The sequence below is a fragment of the Talpa europaea genome, assembly GCF_964194135.1.
Source record: "Talpa europaea genome assembly, chromosome: 11".
Taxonomy (NCBI): Eukaryota; Metazoa; Chordata; class Mammalia; order Eulipotyphla; family Talpidae; genus Talpa; species Talpa europaea.
The window spans coordinates 27,488,089-27,515,874 of record NC_140078.1 but is presented as its reverse complement, the minus strand read 5'-3'; the positions used below and the strand labels follow the sequence as shown (position 1 = coordinate 27,515,874).

Genomic DNA, 27,786 nt, shown 5'->3' with positions numbered 1-27,786 from the left:
GCTTTTATTGTGCTTTTACATGTGGTGCAGCAATCAGGTACATGGCAGGCAGGGCTGGGAGTGATGCAGGGTAGGCCTCCAAGCCCTTTGCAAGCCTTCACCCTGGGCTTCTTTCTCCCTTCTCTCCTGCCTCTTCTGTCTCTTTTCTCCTGCCTCTGCTTCTCTTGGGTAATATCTCAATACTCCTCCAGGGCCCACAGAAGTAGGGCCCACAGAAGTAAACACCACAGCTTGCAACAGTGTAACAACTGCAGGTGCAGGATCAGGCAGGTTAATCCTAATGGTGGTAGGGCAGAAAAGCCTGAAAACCATTTACCCTTCAGGAGGAAGAAGTAAAAATGCTGTTCAGATATTTTTGCAGTGACATTCATACAAAATTACCCTAAGATTTCAGCATATTGAAACTCATGCAGTTGAACCTAATTCTTGGTATATTTTATGGATGATGAAACAGTTATTATCCTTCACTGATTAGAAAGATACTGAAAGTAGGGCTTCCCTGGTGGCGCAGCGGTTGAGCGCTGGCCTCTGCCGTGCCGGTTCGATCCCTGGCTGCTCCCGGGCCACCGGAGGAGGGTCCCACATGGCGCGCAAACCTCTCCTGCCGCCCGCTGCTCCCCTCAGCAGTGTACTTCGGTCCTTCTACCTGTTCTGCTCCCTGCTCTGGCTCTGGTGAATTCTCTCACCCTTCCGTGCTTCTGACTGTACCCAGTGCATGTATAAACAAACAAACAAACAAACAAATAAATAAATAAATAAAACATGCCTCTTAAAAAAAAAAAAAAAAGATACTGAAAGTAGATCCATTCATATCAATCAGCAAAAGTCTTTAAGCTAATTAAACTCTAATGCATGTCCCTTAAATAACTATAAGAAGTCTTTAGAGGTTATCTAGTTCAAGTTCCCAAACCCAACACATCATCAAAAACAGACTTCCTGGGCCTCTCTCCATACTACTGTCTAAACCCAAAGGAGGGAACAATACTTATTTTTCGTACTCACTAGTTTTGTTACTCTAGCCAAATTACTGGTTCCAGTTTCATCATGTAAACTAGTAGGACAGAGTTATTAAACACTTCAATATTCAATGGTTCACCACATAAATGGAAATAGCATTAATTCATAAAGTCAGAGCCAAGATTCTTTTACTACAATTGGAATCCTTGTATGCCTTTCCCAGGCTCAATTGAAATGCCATCATTTATATCGTACTGGAATACAGAATCTAATTCTTAATGTATCTTTATGGATTGTCATTTTATTTTTCTCAAATTTGTGACTAACTATAATTTTTTATACTTCATTATTCAGAGAAAATATGATTATATAAAGAAAATCCTATCCATGCATGAGTGTCCAAAGACTCATACAGCTTTTCCAGGTAGTAATGTTTCTCCTTTTTCATTGTTAACTAAAAATTCAGTATTGCTTTATGAGTTTCCCAGGCTGACTTCTTGCTATCCCTTTGCTCCTAAAACACATCTCTTTTTGTCAATTAGCTCTGCAATATATTGTAACTAAAAATGTTTGACTCTCAGCTTTTTTGTGATTTTATGCTTATGGTGGTTTATGGATATAATTTGAGGGCGGTTGTGTTTTTTTTTTAACTGTTGGTCTTTTTTTAGGTGTACTGATGCTGAAGGACTATGAGCTTTCAGAAGTTCTGGAAAGACTATAAAGTTCTGATTGTTATGGTACCTGTAGTCGGACTCATACACTTGGGGTGGCACAAAATCAAAAGCAGCCCTGTTTTTCAAGTGCCGAGTAAGGACGACGTTCCTGAACCAGATAGTCTGGCACTTGCAAATCCTCAGAAGAGCCACATCCAAGGGAAATAAGAGACTTGCAGTCTTTGGGTAAGTTTGATTTGATTCATTGGGAAAACCAAGTGGTATATTCCACCAGATGGAAAGCATGATCATTAAAAAAGCATGGTACTCTGGCACAAAAATCCTTAAGTTGTTAAGTTACTTGTTTTTATTATGACCTATTGGCAAAATATTTTTCTCCAGTTGCTTCTAGAAAAGTTTGTTGCACAAAAACCTTGGACAGTTGCTTAGCAGTTTTTGTAAAAAGAGAGAAATGGCAGTTAGCCTATAGTACTTGTTCTGGCCTTTCTGGTTGGCAGTGTTACCAGAATCATGAACTTATCCAAAGAAGCACTTTTCTTTACCATAAATCCATTCCAGCTCTTACAAATCTGTAAGCTGCAAAAAAGAGGTTCTTTATTATTATTGTTCTCTGTTTTTTCCAAGACAAAACTAATTGTACTCATCACTTAGTATCTGTTATTTTGATTTCAAAATAATTTGTTACTATAAGAGTCATTGAATAAGAGAATCCTTTATCTATAATTCCCAAACTCAAAAAGTCCAAAAGGTTTTGTTGAAAATGCTTTGGTTATAGAACCTGATCTTAAGTGACATGCGGCAGTATGCAGTCTTTATTCCACTGGATATGAATATTTAGTTTCACTGCAGAAATTGTGTTTGATTATTAATGTTACACTATGCTATTATATTGTGGATGTTAAACACTGACTATTTTGTTATGGATATTATACACTATATTTCTAAATGTCAGAAATTCTGAATTAGGAAACTCACCGGGCCCCAGATAGAATGTTGTGATTTTAGAGAATTGTGGAGGATGTTCTATAGAAATACACCTTTATGACCTTCAAGTGAGTAATAGTAGGCCTTAAATTCCTTATAGACGAAGAATCTCAGTAATATTTTTCCCACATATAAAAATATTATTAATTAGAGGGAATGTAAATTTGAGATTAGGAATTCTATCTCCTAAAACACTAAGGTAAATATTGTAAGTGACTTTAGTTGCCAATATTACAGCAGTTTTATAGTCAAAGTTAGAAAGTAGAAGCCACTACTTACCAGTCAAGCAAGCAAAAACAAATATTAAAACAGACTATGGGTGAGCAAATGTTAAAACCAGATTTAGAGTGAGTTAAACACTGCTTCCTAACAGTTGAAGTACACCAAAAAAAGTCCCTATTTTCTTTCTTATTTTTACTGTTATTATAGAAAATTATATACATACCCTAAAATAGGAAGAACATAGTATCCATACTTAGCTTTACATTTATCAACGTTGTTTTGCCTAATCTTTTGTCTTTCCCCCACCCTTTATTTAATTGCTAGAATATCTTAGAGCAAGTCTCAAGTCATGTGACCACAGTGCATTGTCACACTGAAAAAATTAATGGCAGCTCCTTACTACCATTTCATACCTAGGATCATGTGCATATTTCCCAATTTGCCCTTCAGCTGTTCCATTCCCCTCCTAATATGCGTTTTTAAAAATTGCCCACATTGGGCCTCCCCGGTGGCGCAGCGGTTGAGCGCTGGGTTGCGAAGCTGCCAGCAGCCTCTGCAGCGCCGGTTCGATCCCCGGCTGCTCCCCAGCCACCGGAGGAGGGTCCCACATGGCGCGCAGACCTCTCCTGCTGCCCGATGCTCCCCTCAGCAGTGTACTTTGGTCCTTCTGCCTGCTCTGCTCCCCGCTCTGGCTCTGGTGAATTCTCTCACCCTCCCATGCTTCTGACTGTAGCCAGTGCATGTATAAACAAAACAAACAAATGAATAAATAAATAAATAAATAAAACATGCCTCTATAAAAAAAAAAAAAAAATTGCCCACATTCTGAGTTTAGTTGATTGAGTCCTCATTTCATCATTAAACAAGTTCCTCCTCCCATATTTACTGTAATTCAGTAATTAGATAAGGGGGCTTGCTTTGGTTCTGTTTCATTTTCTTTTGAAACAAGAACACTTTGTGGATGGTGCAGTTTTGTACATTCTTGTGAATCACAGTGTATCACATATAATGTCTGATCTACTTTTCAGGACTGCTAAGATTCAAGTGAGTTGTCGATCCAATATCCCTATTATAAAATCTGTTGATGCTGTTGCTCTAATCTAGGAAATGGTAAACTTTATAAAGGACCAAAGAGTACATATTTTAGGCTATACAGACCATATGGTCTCTGTTCTAACTGCTCAAATTTACCTTGTACCACAAAAGCATTCATATACAATAGTAGAACTTGAGCCAGTGAAACTACTTACAGAAATAGACAGTGGGCTGGGTATGGCCCATGAGCTGTAATTTGCCAACTGCTTTGACAATCTGATCCATTATTTTCTTAGGGGTTGCAAAAGGATACTGTATAATCTTTCTATCCTTCCTATTCCATTTATTAACTGGAAAAACTTTTTCTGATGAGCTGTTCAGTTACCCTAAAGTGTATTCATATAGGAAAAGCTCGATAAAATATCTCCCTTTTTTGATTTTTATTGTAGCGAATTTGTGTTCTAGCAGCATTGAAGGATTTTTGTTTCTGATGACAATGTAAATTCATGGGTTTGCATGTATTTTAATTATCTCAATCTATTAGTCATTATCCTTCTTAGTGCTCAAATTGTCCCTTCAGGGATTCCCTCCAAGTCACTTTTTTTCCTATGCCCTTTTGATTATGGCCCAAAGTAGTCTTCAGTGACACTTTTACTCTTTGGCAGGAAAAGCTCTTAGCTGGTATATTCCTTGCCTTACACCTACCTAGAAGCAGCCATTTTTTTTCAAGGAATCCTGATTCATTTTAAGAGAAATTTTGATAAATATGTTTTTTTAAATCATGTTTCATAGTACTTCTCTGAATTCATGTAAGTTTTACTACTATTTTAGTTAAGTTATCCCTTGTTTCAAAAGCCCCTGTACCACCTCTGTATCCAGGAATAATCAGAACCATTCTTCAGACAGTAACTTTTGGAATTATAGGTTCAGTTATTTAGGAAGTGAGTCATGAACAGCTGAACTGATACGGCCAAACATATACTAAAATGAACCCAGTGTTTTGTTGTGTTTTTACCTTTTATTTGGCCTTTCTTTAGAAGTCTAGGTCTAGACCTATAAGTCAACCAGATCTGACATCCTAAAAATGAATTTGGACTCACCAATACTTTGATTTCATCTTTTCTTATTTTATATATATATACACACTAGCTAGGTGATAATGATTACTGATCTTACTACCACAAGAATGGAAGAAGTGACAACTTGGCAATTACTTTTGAAAAGTTGTGCACATTATTAGGTCTTGAAAACTTTTTTGACTAGAGAAATTTTGTCAGTCATGTTTTGTTAATTGGTTTCTATTATGGTTTGTATGTATGTGTTGTTATATGCAGATTGTTTATAGGAGTCTTTTCACCAAGATTTTATTTAAATGTATTTCACAGATCTTTCTTCACCTAAAATAACCATTGAAATAATATTTGAGTAACTTAGCTGTTTCTTGCACAAGATAAAGAGATATTTTTCTTCCACAAACCTGAAAAAAGAATATAGCTTTACCATCACAGGGAAAAAGATGATCATCATTGTCTTAACTTTATTTTGGCTCAGTTGTATTGTTACAGTCAGTAACATTGCATTGCATTGTCAGTCCTTATGAGTGACAGCCTATAATAATTTAACATTTCATATAATATTCCTTCATTACCTTCAACCCTTGGTACATCTTCAGAGTATCTTTTTGGTCTGCATCATGTTTTGTCAATTCTACTTTAGTCTGGGTAGTTGAGTTAGTATCATTTATGCAAGATACTATTCAAGTGGTTACCAAACTTAGCATATTCCTGAAAATAACTATTAATCAACTGAACCTTTATACCTCAAGTCACATTATTTAGCCTTATTTAGGAAGCTGGTACAAGTGCCAGTGTAGTTAGCATATATGATAACTAGTTAGACTCGTTAAAGTTCAAGTTTACAAATCAAAGATTTAAAATAAAGAATAAAACAGTGAATATTTAGTCTAAGTTGATTTACATTTCTCATTTTATGGAGGGTTTTACCATAAAATTCCATTTTCTAAAGAGGTAACAGAGCAATAAAGTACTAAACTGCAATTTAGAATATTTTGAAATTATTTGTCTACAATATTTTATTTTTGTTTCTTACAGAAAGAAGCAGCTTTGAATCACCTTGATATTGAAAGAGGAGATGAAAAACACCAGTTGGATTAGAAAGAACTGGCTTCTTGTAGCTGGGGTTTCTTTCATAGGTGTCCATCTTGGAACATACTTTCTACAGTGGTCTGCAAAACAATCTGTGAAATCTCAGTCTGTAGGCAAGCAAAAGAATATTGAAGAATGAAGTAAAATAAATATTTAAAATTAATAATATGTCATTAAATCATTACATACTGATTACCTTCATAAATATGGAGCTGTTTAATTTTATAGCTACAATGCTGCATCTTTAGACTTTCATTCCTAAAGAATAATTATTTTAAATGTTAAAATCCATGACAATGCAATAAATAGAAAACTGGTTAACAAAATAAAAGCTGTCTTTGCAAATTACTACATCAAGTAAGATGTCTCGTTTAGAAGCTAAAAAGCCATCGCTGTGTGAAAGTGAACCACTGGCAAGTGAGAGATTCAGGACCACACTTTCTGTCTTTAAAGGAATTGTAACATCGTGCTATGGCCCCACAGGTCGGCTGAAGCAGCTCCACAATGGCTTAGGCGGCTCTGTATGCACAACTTCACAGTCATCAGCTCTGCTCTCTAATCTTTCCGTCACCCATCCTATTTTAAAGATCTTGACAACTTCCCTGCAAAATCATGTGTCATGCTTCAGTGATTGTGGCTTATTCACAGCCATTCTTTGCTGCAACCTAATTGAAAATGTTCAGAGAATAGACTTGACACCCACCACTGTCATCAAATTAAATAAGCATCTTTTGAGCCTCTGTACCAGCTATCTCAAGTCTGAGGTCTGTTGTTGTCGAATCTCAGTTGACTTTAGTAGTACTCACCTGCTCCTTTGCTTGGTGCGTAGTATATTAACAAGTAAACCTGCCTGTATGCTCATCCAAAAGGAAGTAGACCACGTTAGTGCTTTGATTCTGAAAGCCTTTTTGCTTACAATTCCAGAAAATGCTAAAGATCACATCATTTTAGGAAAGAGTATCATTATTCCTTTAAAAGGTCAAAGAGTTATAGATTCTACTGTATTACCTGGAATACTTATTGAAATATCAGAAATTCAAATGATGAAGATACTACCTATCAAAAAATCAGATTCCTTCAAAGTGGCCCTCTTTTGTTCATCTTTATCTGGTGACCTTTCTGATACTGGAGAAGGAACCATGTTGGTCAGTTATGGGGTTTCTCTTGAAAATGCTGTACTGGAACAATTGCTTAATCTAGGAAGGCAGCTAGTGAATGATCATGTAGATCTTGTCCTGTGCCAAAAAGTGATACACCCATCTTTGAAACAGTTTCTTAGTGTGCGTCATATAATTGCCATAGACAGAGTTGGACTGGCTCTTATGGAACCCCTGAGTAAAGCAACAGGTAAAAAGCATTCTTGGTTTTTGCCCCTTACACTTAAATGACATTTTCCTTGAGCAGCGCTTTTCTTAGTGTTTGTCACCATTAACATCTTGAAAAATTTTAGAAGGTGCCAGCCTCTCCCCAAGTTTGAATATTATATTTAGCAGCAAAAAGTTGTTTCTGAAAAAGATGCTGTATTATTATTCACTTATCAAAAACAGTGATTGGAGCTATTTTCAATTTTTTTTTGGAACCAAAATGTACTATGGTACCTGTCATAGTCTAAAACTGTTAACCTGCAAATACTTTATAATGGAGAAATGTAACATCTGCGTAGTCATACAAAGTTTTTCATACTTCAAACAAAATTCTGCTTAGTTTTAAAACTCTTCAATCACATTATGTTGAGAAAGTAATTTTGCAGATACAATATCCCCTCTTCACTTTTATATAATTCCAACAAACAATTGTACTTCTGCCTAAATAGTGGTTTCTAATTAGATATGTGGGTGTGCTCTAGCTCTAAATTCATCTTTGATTTTCAGCATTTAAAAACCAGTCTGATCCACAGTAGGTATTCTCAAATGCTTGCTGAATTGACTATATATTTACTAACATACAGAATTATAATGGCCAAGAAATTCACTGTATTTTACTAACTTTGCAAGTATAAGGTTGATAATCTGTCACAGCCAATGAAAAATGAGAAGGTGAAGAATTCTGATGAGTCACTGTTCAATAAACTGCATTGACAGCCTATCAGAAAGATGATTTTTTCATTCTGATTACCTTCAATTTTTAAGTTATTAAACCATTGTTACCATTCGCTATATAGTTATAAATCACAAGGAATATCATGAATGCTAAGTGTTGAATACATAAAATGAAAATTATGAAATAATGGAAATAGTTATGTGGAATTCGTTGTTGGTGTGGATGAGACTCATTCTTAAATATTTACTGGCTTTTCATAAATCAGGTGATTTCCAGCTTAGGGATATTGGTTAGCCAACTTTTAAAATGTGAAGCATTTGCCCATAGAAAACATTATAAATGGGAACTGGGTTTCCATGCCAGTTCACAGTTCTTATTTATCTCTAACTAAAATGTAGGATAGCCAGATCTTTAATTTTAGATCTTGGGAGTAGAGACCTTTGAGATAAAAGGAGTTGGGAGAGTGAGGGAATGGAAGCAATACTTTACCAAGCCTATGGCTAAATAAACCCTGTGAAGCAAGTTTGGGACATAATCCATCTTCCCTGGTGTATCTAGGTTAACATTACTTTCTCCCCATTCAAAAAAATTCCTCTTTATTGATAGAGGTTAAGTAGTGAGTCTATTACTATGTATGGGCCACTGGTATATCTGAACGTTATCCTGGTTTACAGAGCAATTTTCACATTCAATTTGGTTTGATTTATTTGTAAAGTAGACATTATTATCCCCATTTTACTCTCGTATGGGAAATCCACCCAGAAAAGTGAAAAATGACATGGGTGACTTGCTCAACATTCAATGACTAAAAAGCATCAAAGCCAAATCTCAATATAGATGTTTTTTTTCATCACAAGATTATGAAAGATTTAAGCCTTACCCCCCTTAAAATGCAAATCACTCCAGTATTCCTTATTTTTGGAGGCTTCGGAAGTCAAAAAAGTAAAATTGTTCGGTAGTTATTTTCAAGACTCTTACACATTTTTTTTTTTTAAGCTGGAAGTATTTTTAGATGTTAATGTTTTAATCCAATCAGTTTGAAAGAAACTGTCTTTAAATGTTAGTTAGGAATCTGGTATAAAGAGCTGCATTACTCAAGAGTTAGTTTTAGTCTTAAGACTTCAAAGTAGCATTGTTATAGAAGTTTGGTGTAATAGTTTCTTTCCATAAATAACCTTTCAACAGAGATTTGGGAGATTTTCAAGTCTTCCTAACTTCTCATTTTCTCATATTTTTACTAATTTGTGTTTTGGAAATTTTCCTATTTTACCTATGCAAGAGGGAGAGCAAAAATAATTAAGATAGCAAAAGAATAACAGTGAAATGTTATAAAATGAATGGCACATTTTATTTAGGCACAGTTTAATTTAAATAACTTTTAACATAAAAACAGTTGATAGGAAAAAAATTCTGTATGTTCCCTGAGTAGAGAATCCCCCCAAATCAACTACACAGCTACTTGGATAGCTTCATTTGCATGTGTGATGTTGAAGATAATAAAGCCTTAAAAAAATACCCTCTTCACAGCACCTTTATTCCATATTAGTGGGGTTAACTGAATCTCTGATCCCTGAAAAGACTTACAGGGTTCCTAGTCTCCTGGAGAATGTAAGCAAAATTTTGTTTGCTTTTTTCTGAAGAGTATAAAATAGCTTCTAACAGATGTTCAAAGAAGTCTGTTAGCCAAAAGAACCTCTGTTTTATTTTATTTACTAGAATACTGCTTATAGGCTTAAGATGTACCTTATTTTTTAATCCTATATTTCATAATTTTTTATGCTTCTGAAACTTTTTTATGTTGACTAGGAAAAATATTATAATTTTAAATGATTGCATGCACCACTTTTACTCATACATTTTTTGTTTTTTAAACTAAAAAATAGGAACACAGCCTATTGGTTCCCTGGACTCAATCTCTCCTAGTAGCTATGGAAGTGTGAAAGATTTGCGCTCTGAAAAATTTGGCTCCAAACATTTTTTTCATCTTCTTCCTAATGAAGCAACTGTCTGCAGTTTGCTTCTCTGCAACAGAAATGATACTGTCTGTGATGAGCTGAAGGTAGGTAATGAACTTTGAATTCTATATATATTGGCTGAGACAATGATTAAATAGCCACAATGATTAAATAGTCACTTCATATCTCTACATGGTATCAAAAGCACAAACAACAAAAATGAAAATTAAAAGCATAAGTTCATTTAATTGTCTATGACTACAGTAGACTTGGCATGTGTGCCATTTATTATTTCTAGTATTTACAAGCAATCTGGAGGTCCATGATGTTAACACTCCTTGAGAAATCGAATTGTGTATTCTTTAATGCTGATGTGTATGAATAATTCACTAAGAAGATAAGTTATTTTATTATACCCACCATCTGCCTCAATAGAGTCTGTTGTTCTCGACCAGCAATAACACATGCAACATTATATAAGGGACGTAACAACATATGGTATAGGTCATAGGCTTAAAAATTCATGTATATTCAAGGAAATTATCTTGGAGAATATTAAGGTTTCAGTTTTTTTCTACTAATAAGCAAGTGTTGCTATGTTATCATTTTCATAGCAACTTTGAAATCCTATAGCATTTAAACAACTAATTTTTTAAACAAATTTTTTAGTAAAATCACTGGCAAATATCGTTGACCCAGATATTTGGAGTTCACCCGTTTATAAATCTTAATTTGAAGAGCCAAATGTATATGAAAGAAAATATTAATTAGGTTCACAGAAACAAACATCTGGTTAAAATACTTTTGTTCAATCTCTAATCTTTAATATCCAAAAATGTATTAATCACATTACAACATTGGCAACACGGGTTTTGTTCCTTTGCCATTAAAACCAGGCTCTTTGAATTCGTTATCTAAGTTGCCTTAGGATAGAACATGGTTTTATTTCTTTATGCATCTGATGTGAGTGTCTGATTCTGATTTGTTTTTTTTTTTTAGCGCACATGCCAAACAGCACTGCATGTTTTGCAGTTAACAATCAAGGAACCATGCGTTTTGTTGGGAGGTGGCTGTACTGAAACTCATTTGGCTGCATATATCAGATACAAGGTAGGGTAGATAGTACTCAGATTATCTGAGTTCTCAGAAACATTTGTTTTATGAGATAATATTCCAAATCATAATACCCTGGAGACTTTAATGCTCATTTTTTCAGTAGTCTAACTTGAAAGCATTTTAGAAAAATAACTTATCTAAGTACAGAATAATATCTTTATCCGAATGATTATTATAAATTATCTAACCTTTTTATAAATGATCACATTCTTAGACTATTATCTAATTTCATTGCATGTTGAAATGAACATCCTGTTAATGATAGTTCTCAGAGATAAACTGCTGTGGTAAAATTGTAATTGATGTTCACAATGAAAGTTTCAAGTCTACAAAATACTTTAATACCTTCGTATCATCAAGAAAATAATTTCATTTACTTAAGCATTCCAAGTGTTGGATTCAATTATAATTTTAACTGGTATTCATTTATGACAAATGTTAATTCTGTTAGAATGTGTTTGATTAGTCTAGGAAATTCCATTTCATGACAATTGTTAGATGAATTTAGTACATTATAGTTCTGATTGATTATTTCATAAATGTTGACCTTCTTTATTTGAAAATAGATATAAAAAGGTATGTGTTTTCCAAAACCTTGTAGTTGATTCTTTTGTTAGACAGGAGTGTTATCAACAGATACTGAGGTGCTTCTAGTGAATGACTGGGATTGGTGAGAATATAAGTGACTTTTATAAAAATGCCCTGTGCTGCTCCCCCAGATAATTTAAAATCTGTTTGATGAGAAAGTCCATTCATGAAAAGTTATCAGTATAAATAAATACTTCATTTGGGATATAGTCTTCAGGAACTTCACCCTGTGTGCATTGATGGGTGAATGAATAAAGAAAATGTGAAACACATATACACACTGGTATTAAAAATGGAAGGGAGGGCCTCCCCTGGTGGCGCAGCAGTTGAGCACTGGGCTGCGAGGCTGCCCGCAGCCTCTGCAGCACCGGTTCGTTCCCCGGCCACCAGCGAGTGTCCCACAAAAAAAAAAAAAGAAAAGAAAAGAAGGGAATCTGTCATTTGTGATAGCAGTGGGTGAACTACCATACGCGCGCGCACACACACACACACACACACACACACAAACTGGAATATTATTCAGCCACAAACAAGAAGGAAATCTTGCCATTTGTGTCAACATATGGCATCAACGTAGGCATCAAAGGAATTATACAATTGAAGCAAGTCAGACAAAGATAAATATAATGTGATCTCACTTGGAATCTTTAAAACAAAACAAAAACAAACATAAAAAAAGTCACTAATACAGAGAAGAAATTGGCGATTGCCAGAGCTAGGGGTGGGAGGTAGCTGGCAAAATGGGTGAGAGGGTTTAAAAGGTACAAACTTAGGGCCTTCCCTGGTGGCGCAGAGGTTGAGTGCTGGGCTGCGAAGCTGCCCCCAGCCTCTGCAGCACCGGTTTGATTCCTGGCCGCCGGCAAGAGTCCCACATGGTGCAACAGACCTCTCCTGCAGCACCCGCTGCTCCCCTCAACAGTATATTTCATCAGTCTGCCTGTTCTGCTCCCCGCTCTGGCTCTGGTGAATCCTCTCAGCCTCCCGCACTTCTGACTGTACCCAGTGCTTGTATAAATAAATCTTTAAGAAAAAAAAAAAGGTACAAACTTAAAAACAAATAAGTCATGGGGATGTGATTACAACGTGTGACCTGTAGCCAGTAGTACTTGTATTTCATATCTGAAAGTTACTAAGAGAGTAAATCTTAAAAGTTTTCATGACAAGAAAAAAAACTTACAACTGTGTGTTAGCTACACTTATTGTGATGATCCCTTCACTGTATGTATATAAATATCAAATGATTGTGTTATATATCACAAACCAATACTTTTTTTAAAAGATTTATTTATTTATTTATGCAAGTACTGGGGTACAGTCAGAAGCGCGGGAGGGTGAGAAAATTCACCAGAGCCAGAGTGGGGAGCAGACCAGGCAGACTGACGAAATACACTGCTGAGGGGAGCAGCGGGCGCAGCAGGAGAGGTCTGTGTACCATGTGGGATCCTCGCCTGGTGGCCGGGGATAGAACCGGCACTGCCTTGGCTGCGGGCAGCTTTGCAACCCAGCGCTCAACCACTGCGCCACCGGGGAGGCCCAAACCAATACTTTTTATATTAATTATAAGTCAGTAAAATGTTATTACAATATACATTATGGGAAACAAAATTAGTGCCCATGTATTGATTCTGAGTGTACAGTGACATAGTCTGTAAATGGGATAGAATAAACTAGAAAGTGTTTTGGATGAGGAAGATGCCTTGCATAGGATTTTGAAGAAACAATATAGTGTGAAAGATATGGTGGGGGAAAGAAAGGTAGAGATTATCTCATCTGATTGAAATCTTCCAGGTAAAAAATGTCTTAAAGTGTCTTAAAGTGGTCACGTTTCAAGAAGTAATATCTCTTAACTATGATTCACTTATTAGTTTGCTAATATATTACTTTTTCTTTTTCTCATGAAATTTGTAGGATAAGCTTTTTAGAATTGTGGAACCAAAAAAAAAGTTTAAGATCATATTACCTTTTCATTAATTCAAAGAGCAAATTATTCATTTTTAAACATTGCTGTGAAAATGATACATGTCCCTAAATGGTCTTTGTTTTAATAATAAAATGTACTCTCATTTAAAACATATCTCAAACATTCTGCCAAATATAAATAGTACTGCATTAGGACAATAGTCTTCAGGTGCTTCCTCTTATATGTACAAAAACCTGTGATTTATGCATTATATCCTGTCCTTTGTATATTAAGGAGGTACTACTGGGCAGTCATTTAAAATAAGTTGATGGGCCTCCCCGGTGGCACAGCGGTTGAGCGCTGGGTTGCAAAGCTGCCCGCAACCTCTGCAGCACCGGTTCGATCCCTGGCTGCTCCCCGGCCACCGGAGGAGGGTCCCACATGGCGCGCAGACCTCTCCTGCCGCCCGCTGCTCCCCTCAGCAGTGTGTTTCGTCAGTCTGCCTGCTCTGCTCCCCGCTCTGCCTCTGGTGAATTCTCTCACCCTCCCGCGCTTCTCACTGTACCCAGTGCTTGTATAAATAAATAAAAATAAATCTTAAAAAAAAATAGGCTTAAAAAAATAAAATAAGTTGATGACGGGGTTTATTCTGATTCACTCATTCTGATAATGTGACTGGTAGCATATATTTTTACTATAACCATCAAGATTAAGGGGACTGTAAACTGGTCAGCTAACTCATACATTTAGAAACCCCTAAATAAATAAAAATAATAGCGATATGAATAAGAGTTTGATCAAGTATTGTATTTTTTCTGAAACATTTTAATAATATTAATTTGCTCAGTATGTGTTTTCAATGGTTTTATTACTCTTTAGATTTGTAATGAGCCAGAGAACATTCTCAAAGATAATGGATGTACTCAAATAGAACTTCAACTAATTGCTGAAGCATTTTGCAGTGCACTGGAATCTCTCGCTGGTTCTTTGGAACATGATGGAGGTGATATTCTCACTGATATGAAGTATGGACACCTTTGGTCAGTTCAGGCAAATTCTCCCTCTGTTAGTTGGCAAGACTTGCTTTCAAGATGTGGCTGTGGACTATACAATAGCCAGGAAGAGCTTAACTGGTCTTTCTTAAGGAGTACTCACCATTCTTTTATGCCACAAACCTGCCTTCCACATGAAGCTGTGAGATCAACCAACAACCTAACCTTGGACTGTTTTGCTGCTAAGATTAGCGGCCTACAAGTAGCTGTGGAGACTGCCAATTTGATTTTGGATCTTTCATATGTCATTGAAGATAAAAACTGATGTAAGAGAACACTGTGTTTATATTATTAAAAAAAAAAAGAAAAGCTGAAAAACCACTCAGATGTCAAGAGAAATACTGAGTAAATTTGTTCTTTCCCAAAGCCTGTTCTTTATAATTAGACAGGTGATTCATAAAATTATAGATTCATTTACTTAAGGAAAAAAGGTATGATTCTTAAATAGAAATACCATATAATAAAAATATGAAGATTTGTGATTAAAGATATTGTAATTATCTTAGGGATTCCATACATACCACTATACATTGTGTCCCTGGTATTATTTCCCCCTCTCCCCCACTGGTATTATTTTTTTAAAGATTTTATTTATTTATTTATTTATACAAGAACTGGGGTACAGGTCAGAGGCATGGGAGGGTGAGAGAATTCGCCAGAGAAAGAGCGGGGAGCAGAACAGGCAGACAGACCGAAGACACTGCCGAGGGAAGCAGCGGGTGAGGCAGGAGAGGTCTGCCATGCCATGTGGGTTTCTCCCTGGCTGGCTGGGAATTGAACCCATGCTGCAAAGGCTGCCACAGCTTCACAGTGCTGCGCTCAACCTACTGCACCACCGGGGAGGCCCACCACTGGTATTTTTACATCATTTTTAAGAACATACAGAAATCTATGCTCTAGTTAAGTTATACTCACTATAGAATTTTTTAGTGAATAAAGTAATAGTAACTGCGTATGTTTAAAGTACAAAATTAAATTCCAAAGTATCAAAAAAAATCCACTACATATTGCTCAATCCAAAGAAGTGTTCAAATTGCACATTTAGTGTTCTTTGTCTGAGGCTATGTCATTCAGTGTTAGGTCATTGTTGAAAGCTTTGTCTGGTTGCAATTGCTAATTTGTATCACAGTTTTTAATTTTTGTTATTTTGAGAAAATTTGTGATTAGAAATAAAAGTGGGTTTATATAGATACTAAGGTAGAAACAATTTCGTATTGTCTTCACATTTAAAGCAGTAGGAAATACTAGTTGTTTTAGACCAGAGGTTCTCAGCCTTAGCACTATTGACATTAAAGACCAGATAAATATCTGCTGTGCTGTGGCTGTCCTGTGCATCACCAGAGGTTTAGCAGCATTCCTAGCCAACAGACACTAGAGCACAGTCCACCTAGGAAAAATCAAAAATTTTTCTAGACATAGACAAAATTATCTTTCGTTATGAAGGAAAACAGCATAGGGAAAGAGTGGAAGTTATTTCTCCAGTTTAGTCAATAGTGCAAAAACCAAAAAATAGAACAGCTCCTGTAATTAAACTGGAGATACTGATGTTTCACTAAGGAGTATAATTTGAATTTTATGCAATAAAGATATGGTTATAAAGTCTACGGGTTTATGACTTACAAGATTTCCTTAGCAATAGCTTTTACTTCAGTGAAAATTAAGATTTTCTTTCTTATAACAACAAAAGACAGAACATGGACAGGAAATGACAAGAACCTGGAACCTCTATTTCCTACCATAGAATGGAACAGTACTGCAACGCAGAAAACCTTTTCCCAGACCTCAAGTTAGAAATTTTCAACAACACATGAGAACTATGAGATGATCACAAAAAACCCTCCACAAGTTCAGATTCATAGCCAAACCTGAAAGTAACAGCACAAAAGACAAACAAAACATGTCACAGAAGGAAATATTGAAAACAAAATTTCAAGAGGGAAACCAAATAAAAAGTGTAGCCAGATTTTACTTGTCAAAAAAGATTTAAGTGGGCCTCCCCTGGTGGCTCAGGCTGTTGAGCGCAGTGCTGTGAAGCTGTCTGCAGCCTCTGCAGCACTGGTTCAATCCCGGCCGGCCAGCGAGGGTCCCACATGGCGAGGCAGAACTCTCCTGTCTCGCCTGCTGCTCCTCTCAGCAGTGTATTTCGTCAGTCAGCCTGTCCTGTTCCCCGCTCTGTCTCTGGTGAATCCTCTCACCCTCTGCGCATCTGGCCTGTACCCCTGTTCTTGTATAAATAAATAAATCCTTTAAAAAAGAACATTTAAGAAAGAAAATTCCTAAAAATGTAAGTAAAAGTAGAAGAAAATACCTTCTTTTGGGAGCAAGAGTAAAGGCTGTGTGAGAAATGAAAATAAATGGTTCAATCAATATTGGAGACAGAATTCTTAGCCAAGAGTAACCCAAGAAGTTAGCTTCACCAGTGTCCAAATCTCACTTCCCAAAAGGTTAGGGACAGAAAATTCCTACATTAGTAAGACCAAGCAATGAGGTTTAAAAACAAAGTCTTAAGGGACAAATAGGAAATGCAGAAAATAAATACCTTCTTGGAGTAAGCAAGCAATATTAAAAGATAAGATTTTTAAATCCCCAAGTCACACTAAACTAGTTCATACAGTTTCTCCCTTTTATCCATCTTAAATTTAGAGAGAGAAATAATGAAAAGATTTCTCACCACTTATTTCCCATTAGATTTCTGCAGAGAGAAAGAACAGGAATTTCACTTGATCAAAATCCTTACCTTCTTCACAAATATGTTCAGAAGTCCTAGTTCTCATTCCCTGCGATACAAACAGTTCCATCCTGTTTAGTAGGGATCCTGACTAGTTCCCCAAATTGCAGGGCCTAAAGGAAATCATCTCCCAGATTCCTCTGTGTTCTAGGCTGACAAATAATCAAACAAGTATTAGACAAATTGATGAGAAAAAAGCAAAAAGAAATTTAATAATAACATGTATTGCATTTGAGGGGCCTCCCTGGTGGTGCAAGGGGTTAAGCACAGCTCTATGAAGCTATCTGCAGCCGGTGCAGCACGAGTTCGATTCCCTGTCGGCCGGGGAGCTACCCACATGGTGCAGCAGACCTCTCCTGTCTCACCCGCTGCTCCCCTCAGCAGTGTATTTCAGTCAGTCTGCCTGTTCTGTTCTCCACTCTGTCTGTGGTGAATCCTCTCACCCCGTCCCCCACACACCTCTGGGCTGTACCCCTGTTCTTGTATGCATAAATAAACTAATCTTAAAAAAATGTATTCCACTTGCATACATGAGAGAAATCCAACATGATGTAGTAATTTAGTGACATGATCATACATATGAAATAGTTTAGCTGGGGCAGAAGAACTTTGGTGGGAAAAAGGGAAGATCAGTTAGAGAAGTTAACAGAGGAGGCACAGTAGACAAAGATATGCGTATTTAGGTTCTTCTTTTTTCCATTGACAAAGGATAAAGAGATTAAGTCCTTCATGCCTTACAGAAAGAAGTTTTCATGTTAATATCTTTCTCAAAAGTATCCTGCACCCAGCCTTTAGAGCTTCATGAAATCAAGCTTTTGCCAAAAAGTTTAGTCTTGAGGTGACAGGTTTTTGCTCCCCTACAGAAACACCATTGTCATAGATCAGCTCATCTTGGGGGTCGGGAGGGGGTGTGGGTATGATTAAATAATTTAGAATTTACATGGGATGAATTTGACAGGGGAGGAGGTTAAGGGAAGGTGTTTATGCTCACATACTTTGAAATGTTTTTAAAATGCACACTTTCTCCCATCTGCATGCCCTTCTTAACTCTTAGCCAAGAGCAGTGCACCTGAACAAGATAATATGTGGTTTCAAGAATATTCATCCACCCATAGTAGAAATTCCTCCTCCTTTTTTTTCATCAGATAGAAAAATTATTGAGTTCATCTAACTATAGAAATACAGCATAAACTGGAATTAAAAACACAAAGTATTGCATCCTCCCTGGTGGCACAAGGGGTTAAGCACAGCACTATGAAACAATCTGCAGCCACTGCAGCACGAGTTTGATCCCTACCCAAGGAGCTACCCACATGGTGCAGCAGACCTCTCCTGTTTTGCCCGCTGCTCCCCTCAGCAGTGTATTTCAGTATACCTGCCTGTTCTGCTCCCCACTCTGTCTCTGGTGATCCTCTCACCCCCCCACTCTGCACCTCTGGCCTGCACCCCAGTTCTTGTATACATAAGTAAATAAATCTTAAAAAAACACAAAGTATCAAGTAAAGTTATGCAAAATATATAAGATACCTATCATTTATGAGAGAAATAAAAATAAAGTTCATATTATTAACAACTAACATAAATCACTTCTGCAACGAACAGAAATTCTCCTACTTCCACTCACTTCATTTCCTAATCTCTCTTGCTTTAAAATATACCCAGAGGAATAACCGGTACAAAAGTGTTGTCAGCTAGTATCAGCTTCAGTGACAAAGAAGGACTAGAGGAGTATGTGGAACTAAATTTAGCGTCTGCTTTGAAAGCCTAAGTTTAGAAACCACAGGACTTGGTTTAAATCATTTTCAGGCTCAGAAACATAGAGGTAAAAATCATCAGTGACAGGTATTTGTCCAAAGCAGAACATTTTTAAAAAGGGCTGACATTTTCTAAGTGAAATGTGCTTCTGAGTGGTTTAGAGTATTTCAAACCAATTTGCTCAAATCGTGGAGTTTTATTGCTGGGAATTTACTCTTTTTTTCATGAAAATGTATAATGAAGATTTATCATTCTATGGATGAGACATTTCCCCCTTGCCCTAATCGCAGTTATGAAATGTCAAAATGAACCAATCTTTCATTGCTATCTGTTGTGGATGAGGATTATAACTATGAAAGTTTAAAATATAACAAACGAGAAACCAAGAAATTTTGTTGGGCAGGGCCCTCCAGTCATCTAAATCAGCCCTGTTATTCAAAAAATAAACCAGAAGCCAAAAAGATGGCAGATCTTGTCCAAGATTTAATGACTTTGGGAGCTTATGAGAGAGCTTACAGAGAGACCTCTGCTAGGAATGGAGTCCAGGCCTGCAGTTCTCCAAATACATTCACTCTTTTGGATGCCTTCCATTTTTATTCAGAAGATACATGAACAGGACATTTCCTGCATCCTGCAGCAAAGTTTCATTCATAGGATATCATCCCTGTATAGCAATTACCTGTTGCTGCAAAACCAACCACTGCATATTTGTTGGTATAAAACAGCAACAATCATTTATTCTTCTTATTACCGCTCATGATTCTAGGTACTCACTAGACTTAGCTATACCCTTCTCCACTGGGGGTTTCTGTCACAGTCAGATGGCAGCGTGGACCAGAATCCTCTTGAAATCTTCCTCACTTTCATGTCTAGTGATGACTGCTGCTCTCTATTGGAACCTCAGCGATACATGTTATTTAGAACACCTGCATATGCTTCTCCATGTAGCTCTGACTTTTCAAATAGCCTAGTGTCTAGATTTCTAGAAGAGTCTAAGAGAAACAAGGAAAAATTGCATTGCCTTTTATGACCCACCGTCAGAAGTCCTTAGCATTCCTGTCACTGTAGTCAAAGTAAGGGGTGCAAAGTCAAGGAGGTGCTGGGGTTAAGGAGGACATATAACACAGAGCTTCTATGTTCTCCATGGAATCTGAGTGTGCCACCCTCCCTTCACATCAATGTAGTCACAAATCAGGAAACTCCACTGAGTTTCAGAGCAATAGTTAGTTACCCACATTTCAGTAAGGGGAGAGAACAGTCTCCATGTCTCCCTGGGGTGAGCATAAGAGGAATATGGAATGGGAGATAATATTAAAGTCATTTTGGAAAATACTATAGGTCACACTGTGTTATAATGGAGACTCTATCTGAATTTTGTCCCGTTTCAAACAGAGCTCAGAAAGCCTTAGAATTGACTATGATAAGAGTGTTTAATTATGCTAATGAGGCAACTCTTAATGGGATCCTACTTAGCTTCATAAGGGCTGATCACCAGAAAGACCAGCCATATGATTTGAAGGTTGGAACTTTGGACCAACCTGACCTCCTGGAGTGAGCGGGCATTGGAAATTGAGTTAAGTCATATAGCAATGCTTTAATCAATCATGCCCAAGTAATGAAACTCCAGTAAAAATTCTAAACACTCAACAAATTAGTTCTTCAGAGGGAAAAAAACAATATGAAATATCTGAAATTATTCCTATATGTATATCTTTTCCTATTTTTTAAAAAGAGTTATTTATGCATACAAGAACTGGGGTACTGGCCAGAGGTGTTGGGGGTGAGAGAATTCACCAGAGACAGAGCAGGGAACAAAACAGGCAGGCTGACTGAAATACAGTGCTGAGGGGAGCAGCAGGCAAGTCAGGAGAGGTCTGCTGCGCCATGTGGGTAGTTCCCTGGTTGGGGATCAAACTCATACTGCAGCTGCTTTGGATAGCTTCATAGGTTACATCTTAACCCCTTATGCCACCAGGGAGGCCCTTTGCCTGTTTTCTGTAAATAGATATCTCTGTCCTTATAGAGAAAGATTGCCTAGACAGATATCCTATAAGGAGTTAACTCATGTTATTATGGAATCTAAGAAGTCCAAATTCTGCAGTTAGCCAGTTGGAGACCCTGGAGCTAAAGTTTCAGTACAAGCCTAATCCAACAGCAGGAGAAGATTAATGTCTTACCTCAAAGACAGGCAGAGAGAAGGGATTCTTTCTTACTCAGGTTTTTATTCTATTCAGGCCTTCAGTGGATTGACTGTAACTTACTGACATTTTGGAGGGCAACCTGCTTTACTCAGTCTATCAACTCAAATGTCAATCTCATCCAGAAACACTTCACGTGCACACACCCAGACATGCTTAACAAAATATTGGACACCCCACGGCACACTCAACTTGACACACAAAATTAACTATTGCTCTGAAGCTCAGTGGAGTTTCCTGATTGTGAATACATTGATGTGAAGGGAAGGTGGCACGTTCAGATTCTGCGAAGAAAGAACGAAGAAGTTCTGTGTTACCTGTCACTCTTATTCTCAGTCACCCCTTTGACTTTGCACCATTTGTCTCTCTGGTTGTTTCCTAGTGGTAGTGTTTATAATAATACTGTAATTGTAAGTGCTGCACTTTGAGTTCTGTGAATCATTCTAGCAAATTATTAAACCTGAGGGTTCATGGAATCCCTCAATTTGTAACTGGTTGTTCAGAATTAAAGATGTCCCGGAGATCCCATTTATTACTAGCATCTGAAGTGGGGGCATCAAGTGAAGAATTAGTCCTTAACCTGGGGGATTTGCATTAATTCTAAGTAGTGTCAGAAGTGAGTTGTGGGGCACTCAGTCGAAGTCACAGAATTGGTGTCAGTCACACCTTTCGACATTGGTTCTGCTACAGTTACCAAATTGCCTTTTATGTTCTAATTCTTATTTGTCTTAAAGGTGAATTTTAAATACGTATTAACAAGCGACTCCACATGCTGCAGATACAAAATGTTCAGGAAGCTCTCTATTTATATCTCCAAGTCTCTCTATTTTCCATTTTTCCCCAATTCCCTAGATACCCAGTGAATATTTGTAATTTCCACTCCAGAGGATTTCCTATTCTGTTTTAAGTTTTAAGGATCATGGAGGCTTGGGCAGCACTTTTTTCTGACAGGTTGGAGTGTTCTGCTCTAATGAAGATAAATTATAGCAACATCTGCAGGGCTCAGTCCTTAGACCTTTTCTCTTTTCTACCTGTATTCTGTCCTTTATTCATTTCATCCAACACCATGACTTTAAATACCATCTACATACTCCAAACTGGACATCTCTGAACCCCAGATCTTAAATTCAGTTGCCCGGGCAAGTCAACATTTCCACTTAGAGTTCTAGTATTCTTCTCACATTTAACATGTACAAAAATAAGCTCATTTTACTCCCCTAAATCCTGCACCTCCTACAGTCTTCCTAATCTCATGTGCCCAGCTACATTCTGTTTAATATAATATATATATAATTTTTTAAGATTTTTATTTTTATTTATACAAGAACTGGGGTACAGGGTCTCCCCTGGTGGCGTAGCGGTTGAGTGCTGGGCTATGAAGCTGCCTGCAGCCTCTGCAGCGCTGGTTCCATCCCCAGCCGCCGGTTAGGGTCCCACATGGTGCGCAGACCTCTCCTGCTGCACCCGCTGCTCCCCTCAGCAGTGTATTTTGTCAGTCTGCCTGTTCTGTTCCCCACTCTGGCTCTGGTGAATTCTCTCACCATCCCACGCTTCTGACTATACCCAGTGCTTGTATAAAAAAATAAATAAATCTTTAAAAAAAAAAGAACTGGGGTACAGTCCAGAGGCACAGAGGGGCTGGTGAGAGAATTCACCAGAGACAGAGCAGGGAGCAGAACAGGCAGAAACCAAAAGCACTGCTGAGGGGAGCAGTGGGCGAGACAGGAGAGGTCTGCTGTACCATGTGGGTATCTCCCTGGCTGGCCGGAAATCAAACCCACGTTGCAGAGGCTGGGGACAGCTTCACAGTGCAGCGCTCAATCCACTGTGCCACAGGCGATGCTCAATATATATAATTCTTCACCCAATGGATCAAAAGATTGAGAGAGTTTTGACTGACACAGGAAAGAGACTTAACAAAATAATTTTTAAATATTTTCATTATATCTTATTTTTATAAGAATATTTGTGTTGTGATAAAATACATGTAACATTAAAGTTGCCATCTTAACTATCTTTAAGTGTATAGCTCTGTAGTGTTATAGATATTCATAGCTGTACAGAAGATCTGTAGAATTTTTTCATCTTGCAACAGTGAAATTCTGTACATACTAAATACTAATTACCTCTCCTCTACCAACCTCTTGGTAGCGACCTTTTTACTTCATGTTTCTATGACTTTGACTATATTATATACTTCATATGAGAGGAATCATACAATATTTCTCCTAAAAAGACTAAGAGAAATTTTAACTTCCCTTTATGCTTCTTTGACAGGCACAGTATTAGGAAAATAGTCTACCAAGGGGCCTCCCCTGGTGGCGCAGCGGTTGAGCGCTGGGTTCCGAGGCTGCCCTCAGCCTCTGCAGAGCCAGTTCGATACCTGGCCACCGACAAGGGTCCCACAAAAAAAGCAAAAAAACAAAAGAAAATAGTCTACCTTGGAGGCTAAGTTTCCTGATGTGCAGTTCAAAACTAGATTGAGAAATAAGAGCTGATTGTTAATTTCTTGATCTGATGTTCATGTGCATTCACTAGAGAAAATGATAAATATTATCATTATATAAATGAAGCAAGTAAAATTACCGTATTTTATCAATTTTCTATCTCTGAAATAAAGATATGTCTTATAACCAATGGAGTTTTTGCATTGTTGTCATAATTTAATTGGCAGCATTTTTTCTTTTCTTTTGGCATTTTTTATTTGTGTATTTTACAGGCATTGGCATCCTAGTGCTATGAAGTAAAATAAATGATTAACACAATATCCCATACTTAGTTCATGGTAGAACTGAGACTGAAACTATGGTTTTCTTGATTTTAATGTTTTAATGATTTGTTAATATTTTCACTAAGAAATAGAGTCCTCAAATTACTTTTATGCCATACCTTATGAATTTAAAGGGACTATCATTCTCCTCTAGATGCTTCACATTTGATATCAGACATTCTTAAGACAAATTTCCTCCAGTTGGGTCCTCCACTAGTGTTGACAGATACAGAAAATCACAATATATGTGTGTCTCTCCTACTGAATTGGACACTCATACACTAAAAAATAATTTATGAGACCTCCCTGGTGGTGCAAGGGGTTAAGCACAGCACTGTGAAGCTGTGTGCTGCCTCTGCAGCACAAGTTCGATGCCCAGCGGGCCAGGGAGCTACCCACATGGTGCAGCAGACCTCTCCTGTTTCACCGCCTGCTCCCCTCAGCAGTGTATTTCAGTCAGTCTGCTTGTTCTGCTCCCCACTTTCTCTAGTGAATCCTCTCACTGCCGCGCTCCTCTGGCCTGTACTCCAGTTCTTGTATGCATAAATAAATAAATCTTTTTTAAAAATTAAAAATAGGGGCCTCCCCGGTGGCGCAGCAATTGAGCGCTGGGTTGTGAAGCCGTTGGCAACCTCTGCAGCACCGGTTCGATCCCCGGCTGCTCCCCGGCCACCAGAGGAGGGTCCCACATGGCGCGCAGACCTCTCCTGCCACCCGCTGCTCCCCTCAGCAGTGTACTTCGGTCCTTCTGCCTGCTCTGCTCCCCGCTCTGGCTCTGGTGAATTCTCTCACCCTCCCGCGCTTCTGACTGTACCCAGTGCTTGTATAAATAATAAATAAATAAATCTTTCAAAAAAATTAAAAATAATTTATAGTTTATCTGAAATTCGAATTTACCTGGGCATCCTGTATTTAATCTGGCAATCCTTCCCAGAAAGAAAGGAGATCAATGGACTGGTTTTGTCTTTCCCCAAGATTCTCATCTAGGGTAACTGGGTAAGGTGGTGTGAGGCATTGCAGTTACCCAGGAATAGATATTAGATCTGGATATTGTCTCCCAGAATCTTGGGAGCTTCCCTGATTCATCTCCTAGACTCGTGTTGGAAGGGTACCAAATACTCATTTTGGCTTAAGGCGGAAAAGCCTAATGTTAATAAATATTGGGCTAAAGCCAAATATCACCAATTTGGAATGAATTTCTAAGGCAATTTGTTTTTTTAAAAAACTTATAGTCTAGATGGAATTAAATAACAAGATAAACACAGCTTTTGAAGGTTATTTTCTTTAATGTTATGAATGATAATAACTAATAATTCTGCCAAGACTATAAATATGGTTTATATATAATCTGTTATCCTACTTTTCATTTTATTTAAAATTGCACAGACATTTGTTGATTCAAAAAGATAATGTATTCTTCCTAAAGTTATTTGCAGAGGCCTCCTCAGATAATACTCCTATTAGTTGCTGATCTATTTCTTTATTAATGGTTTGGAACTTTTTAATCATTGATTTTATACACAAAATTAATAGCTGTCACAATCCTTAATTACAGTAGCACTTTTCTCTTACAATAATATATATTTCAACTGACTGATAGGATTGTGACATATAAAGCTTACAAAGAGATTGTCATTTTACCTAGGTGCTTACTTCCATTTAAAAATGGATGTTTAGGGCCTCCCTGGTGGCGCAAGCAGTTAAGCACCACACTATGAAGCAATCCGCAGCCTCTGCAGCATGAGTTCGATCTCCGGCTGGCCAGGGAGCAACCCACATGGAGCAGCAAACCTCTCCTGTTGCGCCCGCTACTCCCCTCAGCAGTATATTTCAGTCAGTCTCCCTTTTCTGTTTCCCACTCTGTCTCTGGTGAATCCTCGAACCCTCCACATCTCTGGCCTGTACCCCAGTTCTTGTATGTATAAATAAATCTTTAAATAAATAAATAAATAAAAATGGATGTTTAGATGTCAACAATTTAAACAAAGATCTGCTTATTTCATTTAAGTATTTTTATATATTTTATTAATATATATTTTTAATTCAAAGTGTAGTCCTAGACTAGCTGTATCACTTGGGAGATGCTGGTAAGACATGCAAGATATCAGGCCCACCCAAGGCCTAGGCATCAGAATCTGAGCGTCGGACTACTTTGTAACAAGCCTCCAGGTGATTCTATGCACATTGAAGTTGAAAAACCATGATCTTGCCAAAAAATCACTTGGCTGCCAATTAGTGAATGTAGGATCACAGGTCATCACAGAACTAAGAAATCATCTGCCCATTAAGAATCTGCATCTTAACAATGTCTAAATGATTTGTGTCCATAATAAAATCTGAGACAAGCTATTCTAGAAGACATGAAATTTAATGTTTTGTTTCATCGTGACTATCTCTTAGCACCTGAAGCTAATAAATGGTCCTATGCCTCAGAATCACAACAGGACCTGATTCAATACTTTGCAGTCGATGAAATATGGGGGTTATTTTCACCAATGGTGAGCAGATGTCAATCTCACTCCATTTTTCTATTCTGTTCATAGTGTTTCCTTTCAATCCTCAATTAGCCTAACTACCAAAAAACCCTCCTGTTTCCTAGCTAGTCCTTACCCCTGGTTTTTACTCCAAGACAGCTACTTGGTGAATTTCTTCATTGCTGTTTGTTCCCAAGGCCACCAGATTAATACCTTCACCTTTCTTTTAAATTCTAGTGATCTTTGTTTTAATCTTTGACAAAGGTTAAACATCTTTTTATGAGTCAGGAAAATCAGGATTCTGCACGATGAGGTCAGGGTGGAGAGAAATTGATTGATTGATTGATTGTTTGATGAGATGTTGATAGCTCAGGCCTCTCCAAGATAAGCTGTTCATTTTCCCATTGTTATTGTCCTTTTCTTGGGAGAAAATTCAAAGGCTATACTGTACCAGAATAGTTACATAGCTGTAGCTCTCATAATTTATTTAACTTATTTCATGTGCTGAGTTTTATCATGTTTTTGAAATTTGCAAAATTCTATTTTGACTGAATGAGCAGATAATAAGTGGAGGACACATTATAATGTCAAAATGGAACCTGCATGCTGGGATGTGATGAGGGAGCATATCCATGGTGCCTCCCACCAATTTGCTGGATGACTGACATTGCCCACTCCATGTGACTCATGGGGCTTGTTTTCTGATTTTTACTTTAAAAGGAGAAGAAAATAGCAGAATTCATTAGTTCCCCCAGTAAAAGGTAAAATAGTTTGATCCATTGACATCCAATGAAAAGTAGTTATTTTCATTAACAAAATGTGTTTATGTGGAAATAACAAAAGGGCAATTTAGAAAATGCTATCTTATGTTGAGCTATTGATGCATGTCTACTTCCCTAGGACAAAAGCCAGCACACTCTTATATAACTTTTAGCAGGGGCTGTTGATTATTAAAAAGTCATCTCCTTCCTTCCAACTGAGATGGAGAAGCAACATCACTTCCCTTTGAAGATGCAAGGCATGTTGGGTCTGTAGTTTGAACATTTATGGAAACTCATTTAAAAAGGGAATCTGTATATTAATATTCACAGATGTAGTAGGAAACAGTTTGTTAGTAAATATCAAAATTCTTAGAAACCAGAACTCACGAGACCATTTATAATATTTGAATTT

At 37.4% G+C, this 27,786-nt stretch overlaps 3 protein-coding genes across 4 annotated transcripts; all 3 read left to right on the top strand.

Annotated features, from left to right (window-relative positions):
- Window positions 1–1,646: 1,646 nt before the first annotated feature.
- LOC311180036 (uncharacterized protein) lies at window positions 1,647–1,838 on the top strand (the record flags this gene model as incomplete). Its single annotated transcript, XM_084247715.1, has 1 exon — window positions 1,647–1,838. The coding sequence occupies one exon, from the start codon at window positions 1,647–1,649 to the stop codon at window positions 1,836–1,838; it is 192 nt and encodes a 63-aa protein (XP_084103841.1).
- Window positions 1,839–6,023: 4,185 nt separating this feature from the next.
- On the top strand, window positions 6,024–6,176 carry LOC311179813 (uncharacterized protein; the record flags this gene model as incomplete). Its single annotated transcript, XM_084247334.1, has 1 exon — window positions 6,024–6,176. The coding sequence occupies one exon, from the start codon at window positions 6,024–6,026 to the stop codon at window positions 6,174–6,176; it is 153 nt and encodes a 50-aa protein (XP_084103460.1).
- A 223-nt stretch (window positions 6,177–6,399) lies between these two features.
- Window positions 6,400–14,953, top strand: MKKS (MKKS centrosomal shuttling protein; the record flags this gene model as incomplete). 2 transcript variants are annotated; one of them, XM_084247260.1, is made up of 5 exons in its annotated part: window positions 6,400–7,119; window positions 7,309–7,384; window positions 9,961–10,136; window positions 11,032–11,142; window positions 14,516–14,953. In XM_084247260.1, 5 exons carry the CDS (start codon window positions 6,400–6,402, stop codon window positions 14,951–14,953), a joined length of 1,521 nt encoding a protein of 506 aa, XP_084103386.1. The 2 variants fall into 2 exon arrangements, with proteins under 2 accessions (XP_084103386.1, XP_084103385.1); XM_084247259.1 differs by having other exon boundaries at window positions 6,400–7,384.
- Between the last annotated feature and the right edge of the window lie 12,833 nt (window positions 14,954–27,786).